This window comes from Paralichthys olivaceus, chromosome 16 (assembly GCF_024713975.1).
Source record: "Paralichthys olivaceus isolate ysfri-2021 chromosome 16, ASM2471397v2, whole genome shotgun sequence".
In the NCBI taxonomy this organism is placed as follows: domain Eukaryota; kingdom Metazoa; phylum Chordata; class Actinopteri; order Pleuronectiformes; family Paralichthyidae; genus Paralichthys; species Paralichthys olivaceus.
This window is the reverse complement of record NC_091108.1, coordinates 17,392,887-17,420,229: the sequence shown is the minus strand read 5'-3', so window position 1 is coordinate 17,420,229 and position 27,343 is coordinate 17,392,887. Positions and strand designations below refer to the sequence as shown.

Here is a 27,343-nt window from a genome sequence, read left to right as displayed (position 1 = left end):
TCTCATCTGCGCTCACATGCTTGGTGATTATTGAATCACATTGTCTGAAACAAATTCAAATCTTTTGCCATTCACAGGGAAGCACAGCCCCAAATTTTGAAGAAAAAAACCCCACCGCAAACTGTAATAATCCTCAGACTGGAGACACTGGCTGCTCTCAGCTGTATCTCATCTGTGTCTCCAGTAAACATCAGAATCCTGCGGAAACTCCTGTCTGCCATCAGGCCGTGCCCAGGACATTATGCAGAACCCCTCTGTTGTACAGACAGAATGTGTTACTGCTTTTCTCTTGTCGTAAAACTCTGTTTTAAATTATCAAGGACATGACCTGTGTGTGTGTCTCCTAAGGCTGAAAGAATCTAACAGACTGAGCTCAATCCCACCTGCCAGTGTGAAGACTGTAAAAAGAGCACTGCAGTAAAACCTAGTGTGGAACCTGAAAACACCCCCAGCTGCTTCTCCTATGAATCCCACATGACTTTAATGGAGTATGGAGTAATATGTTTGTTATTGGGACATCTCACAGAATGCATGCATCTAGATTTAACACACCCGCACAGCACCAAAAAGCCAACAGATTTACTATGAGAGCCTGCTAATAAACAAAGATCATTACCAGATGTACCCCCTCCTCATCCCTCCTCCTTTCCTCTTCTCCCTCTCTCCAACACTGAAACAGTGATCTCATTGGAAACTCTGAGTCCAGGCCCAGAGCTTCCCTAGAACCCGGAGCACATGCATGTCCACAGCAGCTTGCAGGAACATCCACCCCCATCTACACTTTGCCAAATGAATACTGCACCTCCCAGCCTCACACAAACCCCCTAAAAACTGCTTTTTCCAAAGGCCTCGCCAAGAGCTACACACAGGGAGCAGTAGATGGCACTGTGTCTCTTCCTGCTTCAGAGGAGCGGGGAGTGGAGACCCCCTCCACGTCCCATTCTTCCTCCCTTCCCCTCCTCTTTTATGTTCAGGTCTGGACACTGAAGTGATCCAGATGTATTGAAATTCCACAGAATGGGGAGTTTTACACAAAGAAAGATCTAAGATGTTCTTCAGCTGCTTTTCATTAGGCCTGATGAAATTACTCCAATGTGCATCTATTCGGGGTTTCACTGCTTAATTATCTACATGGAAACTGTGAAATGACAAACAAGTAGCCTTTTCTCTGGTTTCTGCAGACATTTTCTAAAATTATTAAAACACAGTCGAGGTCACTTTTGCTGCAAAGAAACAAACATCATCTGTGCGTGTTGGGGCCTCATTTACACTCAGACTTGTTTATTCCTGTGGATCCACTGTTCCTGTCCCGTGTGGAGCCCTTTTAAGGAAGCAGACATATCTTGGATTTTGTGTAAACTCCAGGTCCGTGCGCGCTCTCGTGTAGTATTCCTGCTCACCATCCAAGAGAAAGAAAAAAACTTCCTCTCCTTCCTCCTCCTCCTCCCTCCCTCCCTCCCTCCCTCAGCACCGTGCGCTCTGGTCCTCCTCTGCGCGCTCTGGGTCTCGCCTCGGAGAAACTGCGACGGAGGCGCTGGAATCACTAAAAAGTTTTCGTTGATTTGGTTTTCTTTAAGAAGAAACGGACTTTTGGGGGGTCCGGTGTGTTTGTGTTGTTTGGGGGTACTGGGTGGTTCTGTCGTGTATCGTTGAGTTTTCATTTTTAATCGCAGTTTGATCATGGAGACTCTCAGGGGGCTCCTGGCGCTGCTGAGCGTCCTCCTGGCTGGAGCGCAGATTAATAACCAAAGAAGCAGGCTTGCGGGTAAGTTTGCTGAACCATTATTGTACCTTTAAAACATAATTTCTAGTATATGTTGTTTATGACACAATTTGCTTGTGAAGTGATCTCTGTTCTTGATACTACTGATGTTTGTTGCAAGAGCTCATCCAGATGTTCGTTGCCTTTGGGTTGCATAGTTGGGGAGTTTTTTTCCCTTCAAATCAGCAGCAGAGACGCAGCAATAAGAAAAAGTAAGATGTGATGATGACAGTAGCCTAGCCCACACTGAGCAGGCCCTGGGTCTGTCCTGGGGTTCTCTTTTGGACCTGAGCATTGTGGAATAGTCTCTGGGTGAGATGCAGAAGAACATACAGAGGTGTGGATGCCAAACTGATTCATGTGGAGAAGAATCAAAGCATGTTATGAAATTGCAGACATGCATCTCCACCAAGGTGCTGTTATAGTTCCAGTGGATATGCAGACCAACAGTGTGCAGTCATAAACCTACCTGTGTGAGGATGGATCAGGTAGAGCGAACCTATGACACCCACTGTGACAGTTGGGTGCCGTAGACCTGTAGGCCTTCATTACTGCAGCAGTGACGTCCATGCTGACGTCACTTGAGTTGATGGGTAGATGGATGTGCATGCATTTTGGATTCACCGGTTCTTGAAGAGATAAGAGATTTAAATGGATGAATGAATTATTATTATTAATAGAATAGTTGTTGTTGACAACCATCTTTGTTTCCTCTGTGAGCAGAGTGTCCTGTGGATCTTTACTTCGTGTTGGACACGTCTGAGAGTGTCGCCCTCAGACAGAAACCTCCCAGCCGTTATATCAACCAGATCAAAGACTTCACCAAGCTCTTCATAGACGAACTCAAGGACATGTAAGACAAATACACACACACACACACACACACACACGTTTGTACTTCTATCCATATGAAGATTCTCATTGGCATAACAACCATAACCTTAATCAAGGTTGATTGCAGAAACCCAACCCAAAGCTACTCCATTGCAAAGTCCACAATTATTTAATCAATTAGTCAAATAATAACTTAAAACCCCCAGTCCTGAAGTCCAGGTGCATTCTGGGACACTGGGACACAGACTCAATACTGCACATCACTGACCACACCCCTCACTGATGCTGACTGTTCTTTAAACAGTGTTTTCCAGCCTGGTGTGAAGTTAATTACAATTACAAATATCATCAGCAAAATGCTAATGTACCAAAGTGAAGGTACTCCCTGTGCAGCAACAGAGCAAAGGTTTAAATGTAAAACCCTAATTTTCAAATTATTTAGTAACTTCAGTTGCCAGATAATTGTACTGGAGTGAAAGTGTATTTATTAGTATCTGCCTTTGACATTACAAGTACCTCAAAACAGTACCATGTTGCATAGTAATGTTGTGTTAATGTGTTGACTGTATTAATACTTCTATGTGTCCAGGCGCCACCAATGTGATCGCATCCTGACGTGGAACTCAGGAGCACTGCACTACAGTGACGAAGTCATCATGGTGCGAGAGCTGAGTGACATGGCCACGGATCGTGAGGCCTTGAAGACTGCCGTCAACGGCATCAACTACATCGGCAAGGGCACATACACCGACTGTGCCATCAAGAGGGGCCTTGCTGAGCTGCTAATTGGGTAATAATAACACAAACTGGTACATTTTGGCAGATTAAGTGATGAAAGCAGTGATGTCATTGTCAAGTGTGTGTTTGTGTATGTACCTGCATGCAGAGGCTCCCACTACCAAGAGAACAAGTACATTGTGGTGGTGACTGATGGTCATCCCATCACTGGGTACAAAGAGCCGTGTGGAGGTGTGCAGGAGGCCGCTAATGAAGCCAAGCAACATGGAGTCAAAGTGTTCGCTGTCGCCATCTCACCTGACCAGCAGGTACAAAACACTCACCTTTGCTTCTACCCTCGTGAGAACCCACATGCCCTTGGCCCCTAACTTTAGATTTACCAATACAACTCCACGCACAGTCCCGATATATATATAAAGGTTAAGAAAACCCTTTTTCTCAATCACTTTCTGAATATGAGTATTTCACTGTTTTCTGCCAAAGTCAGAACAGTTTTGATTATTTTGCAGAAAGATTTCTGTTGTAGTTTTTCTGTTGACAAGGTAAAGGGGATGTCACGTACTTTCATGCATCAATCAGAAATTCATAAAATTTGAATCAGAATTTAATGACAGTTGAAGGCCTTTTCTGGTTGCAATCAAATGAATCAAACTTGACATATGAAGTTATTAGGAGCTTTTTAAGATCGACACATTTAACTAGAATGTAAAAAGATCTTGTACAAAGTCCAGTGTAGAAATACATTTCAAATTTCAGAAACACAAAGACATTTCAAATAACTCCCTGACACCTCATATTTGCTTCAGCCAACTTTTAAATGGATTTTTCCACAGAAATTAATTTAACCTTGAAATGCATCTAACAATCTGTGTGTCTGTATTTAGTGCTGCTGACACTGAACTGAGCCTCGTTACCACCCTGTAATCAAAACTCTGGTAGTGAAATGGTGTGAGGTCAAAGTGAATGGACTTAAAATGACTTAAGGCAATTTAGAATGAAGAGAAGTGAATCACATACAGTGGAGTACAGTCATGTGTAGTGAGGTGACATTAGATAAAGTGAAATGTAGTTATGTAAAGTTTAGAGAGTGAAGAGTGAAGTGAAGTGATATTAAATGAAGTAATTTAAGTCAATTGCAGTGAAATGCAGTTGTGTGAGGTAAAGTGAGGTGGAATTAGATACATTGGTTAAAGTGAAGTGAAGTGATGTGAAATTAAATAAATGAAGTGAAGTGTAGTTATGTAAAGTGTAGTGATGTGACATTAAATAAATGAAGTGAAGTGATGTGACATTAAATAAATGAAAGTGAAATGAAGTGTAGTGATGTGACATTAAATAAATAAAGTAAAGTGAAGTGTAGTTATGTAAAGTGAAGTGTTGTGACATTAAATAAATTGAGTAAAGTGAAGTGCAGTGTAGTGTAAAGTGAGGGGAGGTAAAAAATTAAATACCCTAACCTTCCAAAATAAAGCTTAATTGAAAGATTCAAGCATTTTACAGTCATTGGAAATAATACAATATTTCAACACATTTATTAATTGTTGACACTGTCGGAACTGAGGAAAAACGGAGGTGACCCAAATTTTTTGTGTGATGCTCAGATAGTAACTAAACAATCATTGTTCTTCATGTTCTACATGGAAATCTAACTGTAGATAGTCAGTTATATCTAATACCAAGAGGACTAGTGAAAACATTAGCTGAAGCTAAGTGAGATCCTACAAAGAAAGCGGTCACAGTATAAAGCTTTTAGAGATCAGTTTTAACAATCCGAAAATATAAATATGTGGGTGTAGGTGCTACTTTCAGGCCAGTAGCTGATGTAGTATGTATGTTTTGCGCTCTACCAGGAGACCAGGCTGTCGATCATCGCCACAGACCAGAACTACAGACAGAACTTCACCGCTGCAGACAACACCAAAGCCAACAAGCTGGAAGCCATCCGAACCATCATCGATATGATCGTATGTATCGTCTCTGCTCTTCTCTTTTGTGGACAGAAATTCATTTACTTTAATTTTAAATCAACCTTTGTTTTCTTTCCTTCTTTTCAGACAAACCAGACAAAGGATGTGGTATGTGATTTTCACATGTGTTTCTAAGGAAATATTTTCATGTCTGTTGGTGAATTTAAAGTAAAATCCACAGTAATTGTGTGAACATTAGAAATGTGATGTTTCTTTTTCTGATGGAGCTAAACTCCCTCATTCTCATCAAACAGGTAGGGGACACTCAGGACAGGCACAGGAAGCTGAAATTATCACATAAACAAATTAAGAGTTCTGCGATGTTCAGGATTTTTGCTGCATCACAATCTCCAATGAAATCACTTAGAAGTACTCACAGTTAGAAGTTAAATATGAAAAATGTTGAATCAATTGTACTTCATGCTGTTAAGTTCAGACTCCACTGTTATTATTTAAGTCTTTCTCTTTGAGACCATCTCGGAAAACACAGGATCGTATCATGTTTCCTTCTTTGATTTGATGAAGACAATTTTCTGTGTTAATAATCTTTCTTTTATATATTTCTTTTCTAGTGTTGCTCTTTTGACTGCAATGTAAGTATGATTACATCTCTGCCAGTTCAAACCATTCTTGGATTCAATTTGTCAGCAATCGGGTCATTGCTTGTGTTTATGCTGTTTTGTATGCAGGCTCCAGATGGGCCTAAAGGACAAGTCGGAGAGCCTGGCGCAAAGGTGTGATTATCATATGAATGCATTTTATGTCAGAACCTCAATACAGTCAGTGCATTCAGTTGCATGGGTAAATATTGAAAACTGAACTAATGAACTCATGTTTCTTTTTCTTCTCAAAAGGGAGAGACAGGTAGACCAGGAATGCCCGGAGAGAAAGGAGATAGTGGTGCTGATGTAAGTGATTTCCACAATCATCCTCATACACAACACTAACACGAAGAAATACACAACTATCAGCATATTTGCTCGTATTTATCACGGAGCACCACCTCATGATAATGATGAACTCTTCTGCTGTGTTACAGGGTAACACCGGAGATCCTGGTCCTGTCGGTTACAATGGAATGAAGGTAATGTGCAGCTCTACCACTAACACAACATTGGGTACATATCTGAAAGAAGGGAATCATGAATGAATCATTGTGTGCTAATGAGACTTAGCAGTTGCACCTATCATGGAGCTGTGGGTAACAGATGATACAAGATCATTCCCTCATGTCACAGTAGGGTTTAATGGAGATACCACACTGAATTCATCCAGCCAGATGAATGGGCTTACCTGGTCGACACTTAACTTGCAGGGGAACAGTGTCTTTGATGTAACATGTAAATGAATACAGACAGTCTTTTTGGGGGTTTCATATGGTTCATATTGTAGTCTTAAAATAACGGTCAAATTCACCATACAGATTTTTGATAGCTTTCTTGTTAGTCGCCAAGTATTAAAAAAGACAGTGGTGGTTCTCGCTTGTATGGTGATCTGGGCAAATCCCCTTTATATTAAGTGTGAAGAATTTTCACAAATTATAGTATATTGCTGATTACCCAACCCCCATGACCCAGAAATGATACAACAATGTGTCAATATAACTACATATTTACAATATCATGAATGAATTGTGGTTTATATGGCAGGATTTTGTCGTGTGATTTTACGTATTGCTTCAGAAGGCTACTGAACAAAATGTGCTAGATTCCCCTGGTCCCCCCTACTTCAGGTTTTCAGTGGAAAGATTTGGTGCGAACCCTACACACACTCCCTCCCTCCCTATCTCCCCAAGGTCACAACTGGAACTAGGGTGCCAACTCCAAAAAATTATATTGACCCAAAAGGTGACCTTACATAGATAAATAGAAAACCATCAGGGTGAATATAAGCACTTGCCGCCATCCCTGGCAAGATGCCATTCTGGGCATCTGCCCACGTCTAAATCCTCCACTGTGCCACAATTTCTTTTGCTTCACATATTTATGACCTAGACATTTAGGAGTCATATTGATTTAAGTCACTGATCACTGACTCTATACTCACCTTATCAGTGACCACCATGCTGTTTATACTGATGATGGTAATAATGTGTGTATTTCTGTTACCAGGGAGACCGCGGTTCCAGAGGAGAGAAGGTATGAACACATGAAAAACAAATGTTTACTCTTAAAAAAGGATTCTGTAAATGTTGGGTCCTGTATGATTCCTGACTCACTAATGTGGTCTGTGTTTGGTGCAGGGTGATAGAGGACACAAAGGCTACAAGGTGAGCTCTTCTTGATCGGCGGATCCCCAGATCGACACTCTTTTTCAATTTAATGGTTTATTTCTTCTTCCATCACTTTATCCTTGTTAATTCTACTTCTGTATTTGATTCTTCTTCTCAGGGAGAGAAAGGTCAAAGCGGAAATGATGGAGTTGATGGACGCAAGGTGAGTTACAAACCCCAACATCTGATAAGCGCAGCTTTTGCTCTTTCTTTGATAAAGTTAATGAGTTTCATTATCTTCCATGTTTCTGTGATTTTCGCCTTCAGGGTGAAGCTGGTTTCCCTGGTCTCGCCGGCTGTAAAGGATCTCCCGGATCAGACGTGAGTCGTGCATCTCAAACTGAGGATAATCCCACTTCTATGGCCTTGCATTTTGGCTGCGACAGGAGTGATGCTCACACCTTCACACAGTGTCAACAGTATGATTCACAACCAGATGGAAACCAGTCATTAGATGTTTACACACATTGACATCAGGTTTAAGGACATTCAATCAGAGCTGTAGATGTTAGGAAACAAACACACACTCTACATTTCTATTTTTGTGTCCTCATTTCTCTCTTGAACACATTAACACACTCAGACGAGTCACTTCTGTATCTGCCCAGGGCTCAGCTTCATTGTTTACGCATTAGCCATTAGCCAAAGTTCCGTGTTTACGAACGTTGCTGTCGGTGAAGCAGACAGACTGAGGCCACTGGCTCTTTAATCACCATTGCGTTTACATACTCTGCTGTCAGGTTGTTTAAATGAAGCCATATAGTCACACTGTAAACAAACACACTCACATACATGAGAGTACATACGCAGCAACCTCTGAGATGGAGTGTTGGGACTCAGCTGGTTGCGATCATGCACCGAAGCTCTCTCTGTGTTTCATGTTTGCAGGGTCTGCAGGGAGACCAAGGACCAAAGGGAGACCCCGGTCCTTACGGACAGAAAGGAGCAAAAGTAAGATATAGGAAATCCTTGTGCTGTCAATGACTGTCAGATTTGGCCTTTTGTGGTCTGTGATCAGACATATTGTGTTTATTTTAGGGAGATGGTGGAAAAGACGGCGAACCAGGAAGGCCTGGAAACTATGGACCTATGGGACCTGGGGTAAATCAGTGCAAAGATAAATAGAGGAAAATGACAGGCGGCAGAGTAGAGATATGACTCGTGTATATCTGTTTTGTGACAGGGTGAACCGGGCCCTCGCGGAGCTGATGGTGACAAAGGAGAGCGTGGTGATGATGTAAGTAATAATTCTACTTGACAACCTTAAATAAATATCAACCTTTTGACCTTTCACGACCTGTCTAATATCTTGCAATGTGTGTTTCAGGGCTCGCCTGGACCGGATGGACCTCGCGGCGAGAGAGTAAGTGATATTGATTAACATTGACTTTAAATTAGTCTGTTTGTTTCTGAGAGCTGCCAAAGTATACATTAACATCTTTAAAATGTCTATAGGGACAAGTTGGAGAGAAGGGGGAGCAAGGTTCCCGTGGAAACAGAGGGCGGAGGGGAGAAGTGGTGAGTGATGATACGGATGATCATAAGGAGGGATGTGGTCTTTCTAATTTCTGTATCCCTTCCTTAGAAATTCATGGGAAATGCAGTTTGGCACTCGTATTGAGTAGACTGCAACCACACTGTCCTTAATAGAACCCATACGATTGTTCTTAGTCTCTGTTCTTACTCAGCTTTGTCTGTGCTGCTCTGTCTGTTGTTGGGCTTTATGTTGCCTTAAACCTTTGGTGTTCTTCTTTCCAGGGGGAGCCAGGACCCCGTGGAGAGCAGGGGAGGGAGGGCTCAACTGGCCCCAACGGAGACCCCGTAAGACATACACACACACATTTGAATATAATTCACAGAAATTAAAATAGGTACAAACAGGAGCTACAGGCTGTGTTTGGTCACTAGCCTGAGTTTCAAGAGGCGGCACAGCCATAAAAATGAACCACCCACTTTTCTCTCTGGCAGCATCCCTTTTTTCCAGTCACAGAGGGAACGTGCACATGCTTTCTTGTGTGCGTGCACATGTGAGCACGCTGCATCCATAATTCATGTTGAGGGGTAGCACAGTGAGCAGACATGATCCTGGCCCATGCCCCAGAATGCTGCCCACTCCCAAATCCTCCAGCTCCCCTCTCCTCTCTCATTCTCATATTTTTTTTTCTTTTCCTGGGAACATCGACACTCACTCTTTCCCCTCTGACTCAGTTATTCTCTCCATTCGCTGCAGCCAAAGCCTCAGTACGTTTTTTCTTAATAAGGCTCCGGGCGCTGTAATAATAATAATACGTTACAAGCGTTAGTTGTGGTAACCTCCGTGATGTCAGTGGTTTCAATGGCTCTTTTGTGCTTTCGACTGGGCCTCCGTTCCTCATCAGAACTGAATAGTACAGAAAACATGGAATAAGTGACTTGTTAGGCCGACCTCATACACTCAGGAAAAACTGTATCCTCACATGCACTTATAAACTGCACATCATTTGCTGTCATTATACTTTTACTGCCATTGAATTATTACACTTAATTGCAATTTTGTAGTCATTTTTCAAAGTCTCTTTGAAATGATTGCAAACGTTATTTTTTCCTGTGTTACACAGGCACAGCTCGGTACATCCACGACATAGACAGGTCCCGATGTGATTTAGCCTGGGTGTGCCCAAAAACAGGAAACAAGAAACATTAACCCTCAGACAAAACAGAAAAACAGTTCTCACAAGAACTCCCAAACTTTACTTTGTCCTTAGCCATCAATAAATTCATGAGATTTGATCCTTTTCAGCAGTGTGCAAAGAGTAACTGTCTGACTGAGCTGCATGAAGCAGCTGGGTCCAGCTGTTGTCAGGATTTGGGAGCAATTCTATATTTTAAAAAAACAGCATTTTGTTGTTTTTTTCCCCCTTCAGATCATACATCAAATTCACAAGATATATTGTGTACATCAGACACATTTGGATGTTGAATTACTTTTTTCCTGAGATTACTTCCACATCTAACAGTTAAACCTCATGTTTCCACTTTCATCTTTTACAAACTGTGTGAGATGAAAAACTCCTGGCAGCCGCTGATAAGTAGCTTAAGCATAGTACTAGTTGCAGTACTTTGAGAACACTGTTATACACTGACATTCTATGATCTTATTTTGAATTTCTTTTTACTTCATCAACATTCGACAACTTTAGCTGGAAGATTGCTATAATACTTTAATACGTTATCAATCACTTCAGAATATCACATTTTAGCCACCACATTTTCAGTCAATAAAGAAACTTGAATTGACGTCATGACTGTTTTGCAGGGTGATCCTGGCAGGGCTGGATCTCCTGGCTACAGAGGAGATGAAGGCCCCCCTGGACCTGAGGTGAGTCCAACAGCACACACATGCAGATTATTGATAATTTCTGAAAATCCACAGATTATCTGACAAATTTAGAAAAGATTTGAGTTAATTTACATGACAGGTTTTTGTATTTCTGTTTTTAGTCTGACTGTTGGTCATGTGTTTCAAGTTGGTGGAGATGAAACATGAAAAATGATGTGATCTGACTTAAAGTGCCTCAATGCACCAACCATTATTTAGCAGTATTAAAATTAGAATTTGATGATTGGTGGCTTGTCTGGTCACAGTTATTCAAACAGCCCTGATGAAGCAGTTCAGTGTTGGATTATTAAACTCTTCATAAATAAGACCACTATACAAAAGACCATTTTCTTATTTACTCCTAAATGTATTAGTTATATCATTAATAATAATGTTAATTCTATTTTAGAGAGAGGGACATAATGTTTCAAATCAAGACATTTGAGTGTTAGAACTCATAAAATACTGAATACACAGTGTTTCCCCCAGGATTTTGACTCAGTGCCGGTCATCAAGTGACCCTGCTCCTGTGATGTTTTCTTATCACTCACACGTTGAACTTATCTTTATTAAAACCAGCTCAATTCATATTTATGTTCCTGGATAAATGGGGCGTCGCTTCTTCTTAACAATGAAGTTAAAACACTGCATCATTATCTGTGGGAAGAACTTTTCTCCTGTCTGTAGGATTATGTCTGTCCGTCCCATCACATTTATTTGGTTATTAATCGATGATGTTGCAGATCATGTCACCTCTCTTCTCATGTTGTTTGTGGCAGGTGAACTGAGTGCACACAAAATGATGGTCAGTGGGTTAAAAAAACGTGTCTTATAAGCTTTTGAGCAAATCAAACAAACGTAAAGTAAACTTCAATACTGTACGTGTCCATATAACTTCTGATTAGTGATGGTGTTTATTATTAAGGTGTAAGGTGAGTGCAGGTCAGTGGGGGGTGAGCAGGGATGACATGCAGCAGACTAACACAGCACGGTACAAAGACACCTGATTCATTATGTAGCAGCAGTGGCAATAATGCTGCAAAATGAACGTAGGGGAAACACTGACACATTTGTTTTAAGTTGTGATTGGTGCTTTTTCTGTCATGGTTATGTATAAAACTATGGCGTTTAAGGGGTTGGAAACGGTAAAGCCTAAAGCAACTTGACACTGTACCCCACGGATTTAGATCCATTGTGCATATAAACGTAAAATGAGTCACAATCAAAATCCCATTATCATCATTATCTGTGAATAATAAAAAAATAAGCATTCATTATAACAATATATTTAAAGTGATGGAAACTCACCCTCACATAATCTGGTTAATCAGCCAGGACCTGTAACGACATAGTTACGCAATGGATTATTATTCGAAGTAAGTTTGCAACATGTAGAATTCAGTTTAAAGTTTTTATTCCCCCCCTATACACACACACACACACAAACACACACACGCTTGCACACATGCTGCCTTGACAACACGTCTTATAACATTTCATATGTTTCTAATCCAATCCTTCCTTTTGTCTTCCAGGGACCCAAAGGACCGAGAGGAATCAAAGGAGCCCCGGGAGACAGAGGCCAGATGGGGGGGAGGGTGAGTGTGGGAGATAGAGAGGGGGACATATGTGTGTCATCCATCATAAGCCCTGTCATGAGGTTTGCATATGTGTCTCTGTGCGAATGGATCTGTAAGTGTCTCTCTTTCTTTGTTTCAGGGAGAAGATGGTGTCCCAGGAAATGGAACTGCAGGTTGTCCTGGTTTCCAGGTGTGTAGTGATAGTAGTTAATGGTCTGTAAGTCATGTATGATACATTTATGATTTTACATGTTGAATATTTATGTCTCTTTTAGGGTTATCCTGGGCCTCGCGGAGACGCTGGTGAGCCGGTAGGTCATCTTTAAATTTCCTGAAACTTAGAAATCAGGCTGTTACTGTTTTAGAGTTTGAGATCAGATACTGTGTCTCGGTCCAGTTAGTACTGTTATAAAAGTGTAACATCCAGACTAAATATACGTTTTCTTGCTTTAAGTTCAATAAAAATCAATCTCATGTTCACTCATGACCTCTAACATTTGCTGTGTGGCCTTCAGGGTGGCAAAGGAACGCCTGGACCCAAAGGAGATGACGGAGAGCCCGGAGACCCAGGCCCCGATGTGAGTCTCCATTTTGAGTTGCTCCTCGCTCTTGATCTGATTTTATCTTTTCCTCAATCCCTTCTTGGCAGACAGAGCAGACAGGATGTGAATCACGTGTCTCGTTTTATTATCACATTTACATATTTCCTTTTTTTAACTTGAAGTACAATATAATCATATGTTTCGTCTTTTGATTTCTGTCTTTCATTTTGTTTTTCTGTGTTAGACCCTCACATGCTTTACTGCACTTTTTTTTTATCCATGCTCTCACACTCTCCTTCTGTTCTGCAGCTGGACATGCTTTCTTGAGTGTGTGTTTGTGTGTGTGTGTGTGTGTGTTACTTGGGAAGAGGGCCGTGATGTGATGCAGCTGTGTATATGTCGTTGTCAAGGATACCAGGAAATGAGTATGATGAAGGAACTGCATTACTCTTCTAATGTGTGCATGAGTGAATGAGTGAATGTGTGTGTGTGTGTGTGTGTGTGTGTGTGTGTGTGTGTGTGTGTGTGTGTGTGTGTGGCGACAGTAATGTATCCGTGCAGCACGCCAACTTTAATACTTTAACCCCCGGTTCAACTTGGTCGTGTTTACGTAAAAATTATTTGTGTTTCATGACTGAAACCTGAACCTGAGCTGATTCTACAGATGTGCTGCTGCCATATCCCCATACTGAAAATGTGTTGCATCATTTTAGAAGAAACTGTTTTGGAAGCCTAAAAAATCTTCTCGATTTTAAACTTGTAAGAGCCACTTGTTTGTGACTTTTTCAAAGACTGGTTATTTTACTGAAATATAAATAATCAACACCAAGAATTAATCAGTCTGCAAACTTGGGTTAGTATCTGGGAAGTGGTTTGGCAGGAATGTAAAGAAAATGGACAACAACTTAAAATAAACCATATGGTCCTCTAATGAATTCCACTTTCGCATTTTCTAGACATATGCATTACTAATGGTGAAATGGTGAAAATCTTTAATGCCAAGAGTTAAATAAAAAGGTTGATACTACTTTAGGCTACAGCCAGCACCCAGTTAGCTTAGTAGAAAACTTAAAATAAGTAGGTTGGAGAACTTGCTTCCTCTACCTTCAGGTATTATACTCAACCTACCAACACCTTTAAAGCTCACATATTAAATTTATGTCTCATTAATGAATGGAAAAAGAGTATTAATGACTCGCAGCAGTTTTACGTGAGTAACTGTAGGTGCCAGACTATTCTCCTGGCTGGCAGCCGCAGTAACGTCTTTAAGTTCGTAACATTGGCCAACTCCATAAAACTGCAATTCTTCACTTCTATATTTCAAATATTGCATTGATTAAATTTTATAGACCTTAGACAGAGCCAGTCTACTTGTGTCAGGTTGTATCCAGTTTTTGTGCCATGCTAAGCTATAGACCAAAATTGTTCTTAACATCTGCGTTAAACATGATATCAGTGTTAATCTTTCCTCGATCTGCTGTTTTATTGTCCATTACAAAGCCTTTAACAAAAATACAGAATGCCATATTTAATTTATCTCTATGGAAAAAGTGAATCCATTACATTCCTCATTTGTCTCTTGACAATCACTTGTTTGTTTCCACAGTTTTCACTCTCAGCCGTTATTTTGGACAGTTCAGTGGAATCAGTTTGGCTTGAGTTCATGAGACATCAGATGGGTTAACAACGTTTTCAGAGAATCTAATGTCACTGGCCACAACTGGATGTCTCATTTAAATTGTTTGAATATTTTCACACTGTACAGACATGTATGTTGACACTTGACCTGTCTCTCTGGCCAGAGGGGCAGGGAGGACACATTTGTGTGTCAGAGGAGATAAAGTTGTTTGACTTGTTAAAAACATTCTTAAGAATGATAATATACACAGTTGTCAAGGTTCAACACTGGCCTTTGGCTGCAATGTAAAATAAGACGCTGTGACATCAAGGGCATCACATGTGCGAATCCTATGTGTGTGTGGATGATATGACCCATGTTCTTTACATCATAGTGTTTGAAGTTGAGTGTGCACTAATTGGAAACGTGTGTTTGTAACTGTGTGAGTGTGTATGTCTGTGTGTATATGTGTGTGCGTGCATGTGTCTGACATTACCTTCTCTCTCTCTCCGACTCTAACCTATCTTCCACATGAGTAATAGAAGTGCAGATCTGCTCATTTGAGTCGGCTTCGAGCTGAAACATCAGAGAAAGATTTATAGTGAGGATTTGTGACCTCACTGCATCTTATTCTGTCTGACATGTTGGACTGGTGAAATAAAATAGTTTTTATGAGACAACAAATCAGAATAATTTGGACCAGAGATTTTAGGTTAAAGTTGGTCAAATAATTGGCATTAAATTAGCATTTGAAAACATTGGGCTCCATTTAAATGAATTCAGCACATGGTGTTAAGTGCATGGAGAAAATGCATTTGCGTCCAAATCCACCTTTGTGAGTTTAACAGTGGAAAAAAAGCTCATTGCACCAGGTGCATGGCTCACAAACATTGTACTTATGGTCTCTTAATCAATCATGGGGGTTTTTTTAAGGCGTAACATGCAACATGCCAACACCCATTCCCTTTAAAAGTCATGGTAGATTGCTGTTATTATTAATGACAAATAGTAAGAGAGAATGCTTCTCTGCAGAAGAAACACTTTGTGTGCACAGTGGAGTTTAACATCCAGATTGCACACCCCAACTATGTAGGCTCATATTAGTATCTAGTTAATACACCCTTAAAATAATCGTGCATTCTAGAGTCACTGACTTCAGACCTTCAGATAGAAATTTGCCAACAATTATGACCAACTCACCCAGTGCCTTTGCTATTTAAACAACATGGGCACTAGATGAGAAAATGATGTGTCTGTTCTAACACTAGCAAGGGCTCTCTGACATTTCTACTTTTCTTAAATTTTGATTTGAAAAGAATAAATTCAAATTCAAAAAATAAGTCCTGAAAGTGTCCCTTTGCATCAATGTGAAATACTCAGAAGCTTCCGACAGTCCTCCTCAAACCAAACTGCCCACAATAGTTAAAAGTGTGTAACAGTATCTGTGGGAACAAGGACCTTAAAGATGAGCTAATTCTCCTAAATTGATTTACAGAGTTAAGCGCTTCATTTTCCATACTTGTGGCGTCTGAGCCATAATCTCACAGTGATCAGCAGCAGGTCACAGAGAAGCAGCTGCAGGGGCTTTAGCTGCTCTCAGTTCCTACAGCTGCACTGATGTGGCAGATAGCTGGAGAGAAAAGAGTCAGATCTGGTAACTATAAAGTTTTGAAATGGGTTTAGAGGCTTTCACTGAATGGCTTTACATGTTGGCAATACCCCCTCTCAAATAATGCCTGTAATATATGGCTGTATATGGGTTCAGTGGGGTCAAAATACAGTAAGATATCGAGTAAAAACACAAATAAATAAGTAAGAAAAACATTTCCATAGTGTTGAAGAGAGGATTTTTTTTGGATGTGCTGGAAAAAAGCCCAAACAGGTCCCTGTTAATCTGCAAAGTAATTGGAATAATAACTAAATTAATATTCATTTTTCAACTATTCTTTATTCTTCAATTCTTATTCTCCTCAAGTCAAGCTCACCTTTGACTCATTTGAAAGCCTGATTACCATTACTTGCTTCATGCTTCTGTGTAATTCATAATTTCACATTCTTTTCAATGGGACTACATCAAGGCTCCATAGTAGGACCATTAGTTTCTAACTGGAGATGTTATTTGGTAACTTCCTCAATAGACTTCCACGATGATTTGTTATCTAGTATTCCAAATTCCATAATTGCTGAACTTTAAATTTTGTCCAAAACACTGCAGCATCAATGCAAAAGAAAATATTTAGATACACAACACCAACTAAGATTGAACTTAAGTGGCTTCATATTCCTCCCATGTTGTTATTGCAGCTTAGTGACTTTGGGTACAACCTTATTTGACTTCCCAGTCTTTATATAAATGTTTGTTCTTTAAAATTAAGTAAAGTAAAAATTTACTTGCTCTACCTCTATGAAATAAGCTATGATGACCAAATATAGGAAAATCTTCTAATCTATGAATATATATATATGATATATATCTGTATCACTTTTAAGTACTGACCTATTTATTTCAAACAACTGAACAGGTCCTGTAAGTTGCCTTGTAAATGCTGTGTAATTGCAGTGAAAAGCTGACCCTTGGATTTGACTGATATTTGCACTGTACTTCTGTTGTATGTAAATCTAAAACAATTGTTTCTCCTGTAGTTTCAAAAAGTGTACGTATTTATTTAAGAAAAAAGAATCGTATGCAGGTGTGGGCCCCTCTCTTAATCTTCGTGTAATTTTCTCTTTTCACAGAACAACAAACCAGGGCTTCCAGGACCCAAAGGGGCCAAAGGTCACAGAGGACCTGAGGGCAACCCGGTAAGAAGAAAAAAGTGTGTGTGTGCGTGCGTGTGTGTGTGTGTTAAGGGCTTGTTTCCAGATGTAAGCAACTGAGACACTGAATGTTCTGCAGCTCACATAATGTATGTAAAGAATGTAGTGAAAATCCTGCCCGTCCCGGCACCAGGACATGAAATAGAATAAACCACAAAGTCCCTTTGTTTATGGGAACATGTCACTTACTACATTGTTGTGGCTCACTAATGTGGTTTTAATAGATTTTGAACACAGAGGTCTATTTTAGGATTTGGCTGCAAATCAATTAATTGTCGACTTTGGTCTTTTTTTTCTTAAGGAGTAAAAGGAAAATCACCAAACTTATACTTTAAAGACCTTTGTGCATCAATGCTAATAAACAGCAGGAAATAGTGAATAACTTGGAGCAGAATTTCAAAGTGCGACAAGATTTAGCAAATAAATCACGAGGATAGAAAAAGAATCGCGCTTCTGGAAAAGAACGATGGAAACTACATGAAGCTGTGATGATCTTGTGCTCCTTTTACTAACTAAAAAGAAAAAAAAGGTGAAATAACTGGTTACACAATAGAGACAGAAAAGAGAGGAGAGCATGGTGAGATTCATAAGTTGGTTCAGAGATGTTCCTGAGACAGATTAAAGAACTGCTGCAACAGCTGGAACCAAGATCATAGTTTTTTCTGGACTGTTTAATTTGAGGCAGATCCTGTTTGACTGTGAACAGTTCGAACTGTGAGTATTTGGTTAATTTGTTCTCTTCAACCGGAGTTGAGTCACCTGTTGATGGAACCTAGCTCCAAGTCATCTGCAGTATGTCCGTTTAAAGACAAAAATAACAGTCAGTTATTACACTCAGCAACCTTTGACCCTCTGGCCTTGGTCTTAAAAGATAAAAGCTGCTAATATCACTTAGCAAAATTCCCTCACGTATTTAAAAGCTTGTATTGAGTGGATACAGGTTTGAAAAATAGGAATTATTTGCAAATGAATTTCAGGAAAAAGATGCATCTACTGTGTGAAGGCCTTCACAGATTGGGCAAGCAAACCTTAAGCGCTACTTGTGGGTAGGGGTTTTTTCAGATCCCGTACCAGATCCACTAATGGAGCTCAGATCACCACTCATCATAATAACAAAACCACATACCAAGACATAACAAAATGGCATCACTGTGTTTGGCTCAGCGGAAGAAGGAAAGATGGAATAATTCACCAATTGGCAAGTAAAGCTTGTGGTATCGGATCGTGTGAAAAAATGAACAAAGAGAGGATCTAAATATAACACAGTGTATGAAGGCTTGTTCTCCAAGGCTGGAAGTCAACGTCCTTACTTTCGTTCTCCTCCTCCTCTGCCTCTGCCCCCCGCCTTCTCCTCCCTTTCCTCTGCTGCATATTTTTTATGAAAACTTTGCATCATATGATTCTCAGTCTACAATTAACGGCTGTCCCTCTCTTTCTTTCTTTTCTTTCTCTCCCTCTCTTTCTTTCATTTCCTTCTCTCCCTCTCTCTTATGCAAGCTACACTGGCGTCTTTGTCACAGAGAAGAATGCTCTTAAACTGAGTTTAATGTCTGTTAAACCAAAACAGATGGTTTTCCTGCAGCCGAGCAAAAAAAAAACAACTAAATGCTGTGGCAACGAACTTTTGGAAGATCCACATGTTGTTGCAGAAAGATAGCGGCTAACTCAAAATGTGTGGGTGTGGATGTGGGTTTTGTGACTTAGGGATTCCGGTTTGCACTCAAAAGAGGAAAAGTTTTCCAAAGAGTCACCATTTCTCTCCAGTGAAAATAAAAAAGACTCCTCCAGGAGTCTGTCACCCTGAAGTCAAGACAAGAACTTTTGTTTGGCCTGTATTTCCTCAAACAGATAAACATGCACATCTATCAGGGGGATGAATCAGTCTCCCTTTGCTCATCTTCATTTTCTCTCTCCATTCAGGGACCTTCTGGGCCTCCTGGACCACCAGGAACTGATGTGAGTATAAATTAATTCAATCAGTCTGTTTAATCTGAGCCCCTGCCCTCATTTGAGCCACAGACCCTAACCAGGCAAAGCATCGCAGAATTAATTCTCCCTTTAGGTTGCACTAGTTTTGAACCTGAAACTGAAACTGTATGTTCAGTCGAATCCAATTTCCTGAAAGTGAAACCCATAGCCACTCGTCAACCAGACGTCAAAGTAAAACATCACCTTAAGCTATGTGTTGTGTTTGAAAGTTATGTAATGTGATTTAGCAGAGCTTTGCAATAGTCCAATGAATTCTACCTCTCTCTGCAGGAATGTGAAATTCTGGATATCATCATGAAGCTCTGCTGTAAGTTAGACACTCACACTTAAACATACAGGAAGCCACATGTCGTCCTCATTAAATGCTTTGCCCTCTTCCACCCGATGTTGATTAGCCAAACATGTAATTGAAACCAGGAGAATGTGAGGATTACGCAGGTTACTTTGTGTTATGTCTTTTTTTTTTTTTTTGCACAGTCAATTAACTTTGATTTGTTTTTTTTGTCATACTCTCCTAATCACTTGGCAGCTTGCTGTGGTAAGTTTGGACTCACTAATAAATAAAACACAGTCAATATCACAATTATTGACTCTACTCCATAGCTAATCCAATCCTTTATGATTTTATTTGTTTATTTCTCTCATTTTAGAGTGTAAGTGTGCACCTCTGGACCTGGCATTCATTGTGGACAGCTCAGAGAGTATCGGTCTCACTAACTTTGGTCTTGCCAAAGACTTCATCATCACAGTCATAGACAGACTGGTGAAAGACCAGCAAGTCAAGGTACAGTAAATTCCTTCCCTGAATTTATTCCGTCTCTTGACATGTGACTACACTATATTTCATTTTCATCCCATATCTTTGCCTGACATCTGCAGGATAACCCATGTTTGACCTTTGTGCACCATGTCATTTACTCATGATACCAATGATGTTGCGAAATCTATTTTTCTGAGATGAACTTCTCTCCTTGAGAACAGACCTCAAAATAGAAAGTGTGAATGAGAGAAATTAACTCTGGTTTTGGAACTTGCTTTTATGTCTCTCCAGTGACTCTCTTCTTCCAGTTTGGATATAATTAGTCAGGATGGGTGGGGACGTAGAAATGTTGACAGAAGAAAACACGTGGTTTTTGGACACATAATGCACAGACCAAAACACACGGTCACCATGCACTGCTTTTCTTTCCAGTTTACAGGCAATGAGTCCAGGGTGAGCGTAGTCCAGTACAGTGGAGCACAAGCTCAAGAAGTTGTCCAGCTGGACAGCACTCTCAATCTCACCGAATTTAAACGGTGAGTTCACTTACACGCAGTCACAATCCTGCCTGCCTCAATGCTTTTTCTGTGGCTTGCTCTTTGAATGTGTAGCATAATGGTGATTCATTATGAGTCAGTATAGCCGCAGGTTTGGTTTTAATGTTTCACTTCAAGTTACATCCTCTCCAAATTCCAAAGACAGTATTTTTAGAATTACATGATGCTCATAATCCTCGAGGACAAGCAGTGCAATTGTTAGTTAGAAATTCACAATTCCAACAGTATTGTCTCTTGTTTAGTGTCTTAATGAAAGTGATAATAATAATCACAATATCACCTGCCTTAGAACCCCCCCCCCCCCCCCCCCCCCCCCCCCCAATTAGCTTAAAAAGGGACGGAAATTAGTTTCAGCACAGTTCTGTCTAGTTTACTCAAGTAAAAATAACAAAAGATAAACTTGGTTCTGCTTCAGATTAAATCTTCCCCCGCCATCTAAAACATTCACAATTACACAATTACAGGAAACGACTCAGCGACATCTTGATACCAGAGCTTGGACCCAGGAACAGATCTCACACGTCACAACTTAACCCAATTATCTTAGCTTAGCACTACATCCAAGGTTGATTTCTGTCCCCAATAACTTTCTCTTTCGTTCTAGATAAGGCAATAAACAAGCTTATTGTGTTTGTTGGAGTGCTTCTTTTCAATATCAACAAATGGATTTTGGTGAAATCCAATGTCTCTCTGTCTGTGCACAGGAAGGTGAGAGGCTTGAATTGGCTGGCCGAGGCCACATACACAGGTGAGGCCCTCGATTATGCCCTGGACAACACAATCAAACTGATGAGGCAAGAGAACCGAGTTGTTCTGGTCCTCACTGATGGACGCTCCGATATTATCAGGGACAAGGTTCCCCTTAATGTACTCTGTGGTAAAAACATCCGGGTGAGTAACTCGATAGACACTACAAATAACGGTTCCACATCCTTCACCCATGAATTGGCCTAAGAACCTCCTTCCTTATCTCTAGGTGGGTGGTTTAGGAGTGAAGGACTACTCAGGTCGTCAGCCCAACCAGGAGCAGCTCGACGATGTGGTGTGTAAGAGTGACCCCAAACCAGGCTTCTCCTTCGTCCTGGATAACTTTGCTGAGCTCCTAGATGACACTTTCCTGCAGAACCTTACATCCAGAATCTGTCAAGGTTAACACACACACACACATACCTGCACACAAATGTACATCCTCGGGAAATTTGCATCAACCAAATAGTATGTAGCAGCTCCAAATAAACTGACTAAATGTCTGTTGTTCCCTCATCCAGATAAGAGATGCCCAGACTACAAATGTCCCAGTAAGTCTGTTTTTCTTTTACGAGTGTATTGAAACTTTATTAATGCTATTTCGCTGTGTTGCCCATTGTTAACTCTCTTGTCTGTGACTTACCTGTAAAAACTAATAAATCATTGTCTGTTTGTGTGTATATTGCAGTCACTTTCAATCAAGGTGCTGATATTTTGGTGATGATGGACAGCTCAGCTAGTGTGGGCCAGAAGAACTTTGAGACAAGTAAGACCTTTGTCCGCCGTCTGGCCGATCGTTTCTTGACCGCAAAGAGGAGCCCCGGTGCTACTGTCAGAGTGGGTGTGGCCCAGTATAGCCGAAGTGCTCGCATGGAGCAGCCGCTGACCACCAATTTGACCCTGCTGTCTCATCAAGTTGAAGAGGCCACCTACCAAAATGATGGCACCGATGTCTTACAGGCCATGGAATTTGCTGTTAGCAGTTTACGTGGCCGTGGGGATGCATCGGGAGGCATAAAGAAGCTGTTGCTGTTCTCTGATGGCAGGTCTCAGGCCGTCACCGAGCCTGTGCTGGAGAAGCGTGTCCGCGAGGTGGCAGACGCAGGGGTGGAGCTCTTTGTTATTGCTGTTGGCAGCCAGGTCAATGAAGTCAACTTGCGCACACTAGCGAGCAGGGGGCGGCTGGACGACATCAGCTACGCCCAGCGCCACATGATCCGTGTCGCAGATTACCCCTCTCTGCTCCGTGGTGTCTTCGCCCAAACCGTCTCCCGCAGGGTGTCCATGCCCTAAATGCAGGGCCCCAAACAACAGGACCAACATGCTTTAGATTTGTAGTCCCATTAAGAATAATCAGTCTCACTCATTTACCATACACTGTGTTCAAGTACTAAAAAAGAGGTCACAAACAACAAATGATTGTGTGGCATGCAAATGGAAACGTCTTCATGAAATGTCCATGGGACTTTTTGACCCTGAGTTGAGCCTCCAATGAAAACCATCTCAGGCTGTGTACCAATTCCACTTTATATGTTTAAATAATTTGCCAATAACCCAAGTGATGCTACCATTTTAGAGTTTTAGAGGTTGACGTGACAACAAACAATTGAAGAGAACTCCTGGAAGGTAAAGACCAGGGTGAAAATGTCCCAAAAAGGATTACTTTAGTCCTGGGGAGACATCAGAAATGGTAACATCTAAAATTATTTCTAGCTTTCGCTAGCATTGGGCTGATTTCTACTCAGGTATTCTTCATCCCTGTATCACTATGAGCTGTGACTTACTTCAAGTGTGAGTTGAAAATGGCACACTGAGGTCTCTCCAGGACTGGAACTCCTGCCATTTGAAGGATTGTGTTTAGGGTTTAATGTGGGGTTATTTTCATAGCTCTTACCACTCGTTCAAGTGGTGCTGAATGAGTAGTGTCACATTTTCTCATCTTAAGAACACAAATGAACCAACCAGAGCTGTGGACGTAAAAAATAAAGAAACAAATTCTTTGGTGAGTGACTGCTGTAGCTAAAAGTCAGCTATATTTTAAGTTTTCCCTCATGAAGCTGATGGAAAGATGAGTTAGAAAAGCCGTCACATGTACAGGACTCCAACATCACTTGAAAGGAGACCAAACCGACTGGGGAAACGGGATATGTCACACAAAAAACCATCAGCACTTCAACCAGGTAGTGATTAGGACACAACAGCTGGATACAACATGTGTGAGTCTGTCCGAGGGTGTGTCTGCTTGTGTGACTTACATATATGTGTTTGGTGAGGTGTTTTCGTGTGTAGCCGTGGGCGATTGCTCTATAAACAGTTGTGCAGGGGTCAGTGGTTCAAAAGACAGAACGACAGAAACCTGTTCTTTAGTGTCTGTGCAACACATCAGCCTCTGTCAAACACACACACACACACACACACATCTTTGAACTTAATCAGTAAGGTAGGAAAACATCTGTCATAGTTAAAGACTGGAAAACAAATCTAAAGGGACTGGTACCATCACACTCCCAAACACACACACACACACCATTTAATTCCCCTCAGCTGTAAATTCTAGACCTTAAATGTTGTTGTCATCAGTGGCCGAGAGCTGCTGTACTGTTTTTATTATCTGTGGTGCTATTAGTCTCAGTGTATCAACCTCTGCCCATGATGTTAAAGAAGATATTTTTTCCTGAGGATACACAGCCTCAATACTGTTGTAAGAGCTCCTTCAATAAAGGTTGCTACACCAAACTCTCTCAGCTCACTTTTGTCCAGAATCACACACATCAACATGTTAAAATCTCAAATCTCTATAAGCCAGATCATAAAGTTACATTTTCATGTGTACATTATTATGATTTCCCTTTGACATTGATTTACTTCCTTTGATTTACTCTATCAATCACTTCCTGTGCTGCGGGCAAATCTCAGTGTGTGCTTGGAGTTTGTTGAACTCTGACCCGCGACATTTACTTCTCATTTACGCTTTTTGGGGTGGGTCCACACCAAACGCGAAGCAAATTTTTCTCATAATGGGATAATATTCAAAGTCAATATAAAGTAACAAATAGACGCGATTTCCGCGTCACTCCCCTCGGGCAATGCGAACAGCTACACTCACTCGAGTTGAAATATACCCAAACATGAGCGCAACATTCATGTGATAGAATTTTGCGAAAAACATACAGAATGAAAGTCACCAAAGACAAGTCCTGGCACCAATCCAAGCAAGCAAACAACAAACTGCACTTAGGGCTTCTAATGTCTCTTTAAATTAAAATTGATATTTATCTCTAAGAATATATAATGTACGATTTTTACCAACAAACAATACAATCTTAAAACTAGATACTTTTATATGAAACCTTTTTATCTGATTTTGTCCCCCAGCCTGACCAGGACTCACTTGTACCATTAATAAACAATAAATTAAATTAAATATTGTTAAAAGTTAGACCCTGGCTATAATCAAAAGCAGTTCTGTAACCAAACATTTATTCTCTGATAGCTATGGATGTAGCACACTGATCGTCTATAATGAACGTCGACAGACTCCTTAAAACACAAAGTCCTAACCACTGCAAGAGTCTGCCTGCTAACGTGCCCTTGAGCAACACTTGACCTGTACCAGTCTCTGACATTTCATCCCGCTGATGAAGACAGACAAGAGAAGAAAGAATTCCTCTGTCAGGGGTCAATGGTGTATCACTACAAACATCTTTTTTATTGTATTTTACGCTTTACTAGTGGACAAAACAATATACACAGTTCATGGACAAGCAGAAGTTAAACGCTCTTCCTGTGGCTCCAGACAGATGTTTTATATTAAAGCTTCACACTCAGACTGCAGCTGAATTTCAGTAGAACTGTCTCGGTTTGAATTATTTTCCTAATTTTTTCCCTTTGGTCCAGATTTTGAGTCAGTTTTAATCTTGGCTCGATGCATTTGTGTGTGCACTTGCAAGCACTTTTTTTGTTTGATATATTTCTTCCTCTGTCTGGGTTGCTTTTGATGGTTGTGTGTGAGTGTGTGTTTGTTTGTTTGCATGGGTGTGCCCCCTTGCATGATGATGCATATTTCTGTGGATGATTTACAGCATGTCGGTGTGTGGAGTGAGTCTGTAAATCGGTGAGATTTGTGTGTGCGTGTGTGTGTGTGTGTAGAGGGGACTTTTGGTCAGATATTTATCTTGGCTTCAGACTGTGTTTCTTCCTTCCTCCTGTTTTCTGGAGCCGCAGCAATCAGAACTTTCACTGCCATCTTATTCTCCAACCTCAAAAGAGCGTTTCCACAGAAATTCACTGGCAATGACATATCTTTCACACATAGACTTGACCCTGTGTGTACACTTGTGTGCATAACCCCATGTGTGTGTGTGCACATGTTCACGATGCACTGGGGTAACTACTCCCAGCTGCCTTGTCTGAACACAGAGCACATCTGGTGAAAAGGACAGGAAAAAGACTCAGAAAAGAAGCAAAAGAAAAGGGCAGTTAACTTGAGCTTATGATACGTTTCTTGTAATATCCTGTTTGTTCTATGGTATAACATTTCTTATTCAAGAGCTGCACGTCATAACATCTGGAAGAAGCAGATCTGTTGCATACAGTCACTGAGATTAGCACAGCCTTGTAATTAATCTTTGGAGTCGTTACTTTGCATGTGTGCATGTATCTACCGTTTGTGCATTCACATTTGGATGCACTCCCTTGATTTGCTTTTGTGTTTTTATTGTCAAACAGTCTGTGTCTTTGTTTGCATGTGAAATTGACTGAGTCATTATTTGTGCGTTTGCTGTGGAATACTGGGAGAAAAGTTGCAGCAATATTAGGTTGTTTGTGATTCTGGAACTGATTATGCAGAAATCCCCCCAGACTGAAAAAGTCTTTGAGTCCATGTGAAAGAAGTAAAGAAAGAAAAATAAAGTTAGAGAAAATGTGTGTGAGAAAGAGAGAGAGAGAAAGAGAGGCAGAGACTGGTTTACTCTTATTGGGGAGGGATGTAATTCCGATTCTATGAGTCACAGTTTTAAGAGAGACCAGAACTCCCCCTGCTTGACTCCCTCCACCTCCACATCTCTCCATCACGTACACACACACAGAAAGAGGGGGGAGGTTGCATTTCGCTCATCTCCTCTCTTCTTCTCTTTTTAAGGAAAAACTTTTCCCTGGCCAAGACAAAGAGAAGAGCTTCACGTAATAACTCTGGTCAGCAGCTGGCTTCTCCTCTTCTTTTCTTTCTCACCCCCCACCCCTCCTAATTGGTTCCCTTAGTAAAATGCTGACTACTGCCTCATCTCCATCCACAACGTAACCCACTGTTGTGTCATATTAAGTGATGAAAACAATTTGTGATGACTGTATAGATCAGATCTAGGTTCTTAATTTTAGTGAGAAATCTTCTCCTTAATTCTTAAAGGTGATTTTCTTGGAGATATAACTCGCAAATTGATCTCTGGCCCATTTCTGGTCATTCACATCAGCATCTTCCATACTGATCTAACCAAAATGACCCCTTCATCTCCTTCTCCAATCTGATCCTATCATGTAACGGATGTAGACTTGGATGAAACCCCTGTTTGCTGACATGGCCTCCTGTGTACTGGGCTGGTTAACACATTAGTGGCAGTGTTACTGGTTAATGCACTGGGAGATCTGCAGGCCCACATAAGAGAATCCCAGCAAATCGGACTCTCTGATATGTTCACGTTGCTGCAGCTGCTGCGACCGGAGCACATCCACCAACAATGTTAAATTAAGAAAATGCTTTACACTGTAAATATGTATGCAGATGTGTACTGGTAAATCCTCTGGAAG

The 27,343-nt window shown here is 40.8% G+C and overlaps 1 protein-coding gene across 1 annotated transcript; it reads left to right on the top strand.

Moving 5' to 3' along the window:
* Positions 1-1,462: 1,462 nt before the first annotated feature.
* On the top strand, positions 1,463-24,277 carry col6a1 (collagen, type VI, alpha 1). The gene is made up of 35 exons (XM_020109888.2): positions 1,463-1,765; positions 2,486-2,615; positions 3,186-3,386; positions 3,483-3,642; positions 5,185-5,298; positions 5,389-5,409; positions 5,874-5,894; positions 5,991-6,035; positions 6,156-6,209; positions 6,341-6,385; positions 7,413-7,439; positions 7,544-7,570; positions 7,692-7,736; positions 7,841-7,894; positions 8,462-8,524; positions 8,612-8,674; positions 8,757-8,810; positions 8,901-8,936; positions 9,029-9,091; positions 9,332-9,394; positions 10,869-10,931; positions 12,467-12,529; positions 12,651-12,701; positions 12,787-12,822; positions 13,027-13,089; positions 17,408-17,473; positions 19,409-19,444; positions 19,748-19,784; positions 20,007-20,015; positions 20,128-20,261; positions 20,670-20,773; positions 21,499-21,685; positions 21,771-21,942; positions 22,063-22,092; positions 22,230-24,277. Exons 1-35 carry the CDS (start codon positions 1,681-1,683, stop codon positions 22,832-22,834), a joined length of 3,027 nt encoding a protein of 1,008 aa, XP_019965447.1. The 5' UTR covers positions 1,463-1,680; the 3' UTR covers positions 22,835-24,277.
* The last annotated feature ends 3,066 nt before the right edge of the window (positions 24,278-27,343 follow it).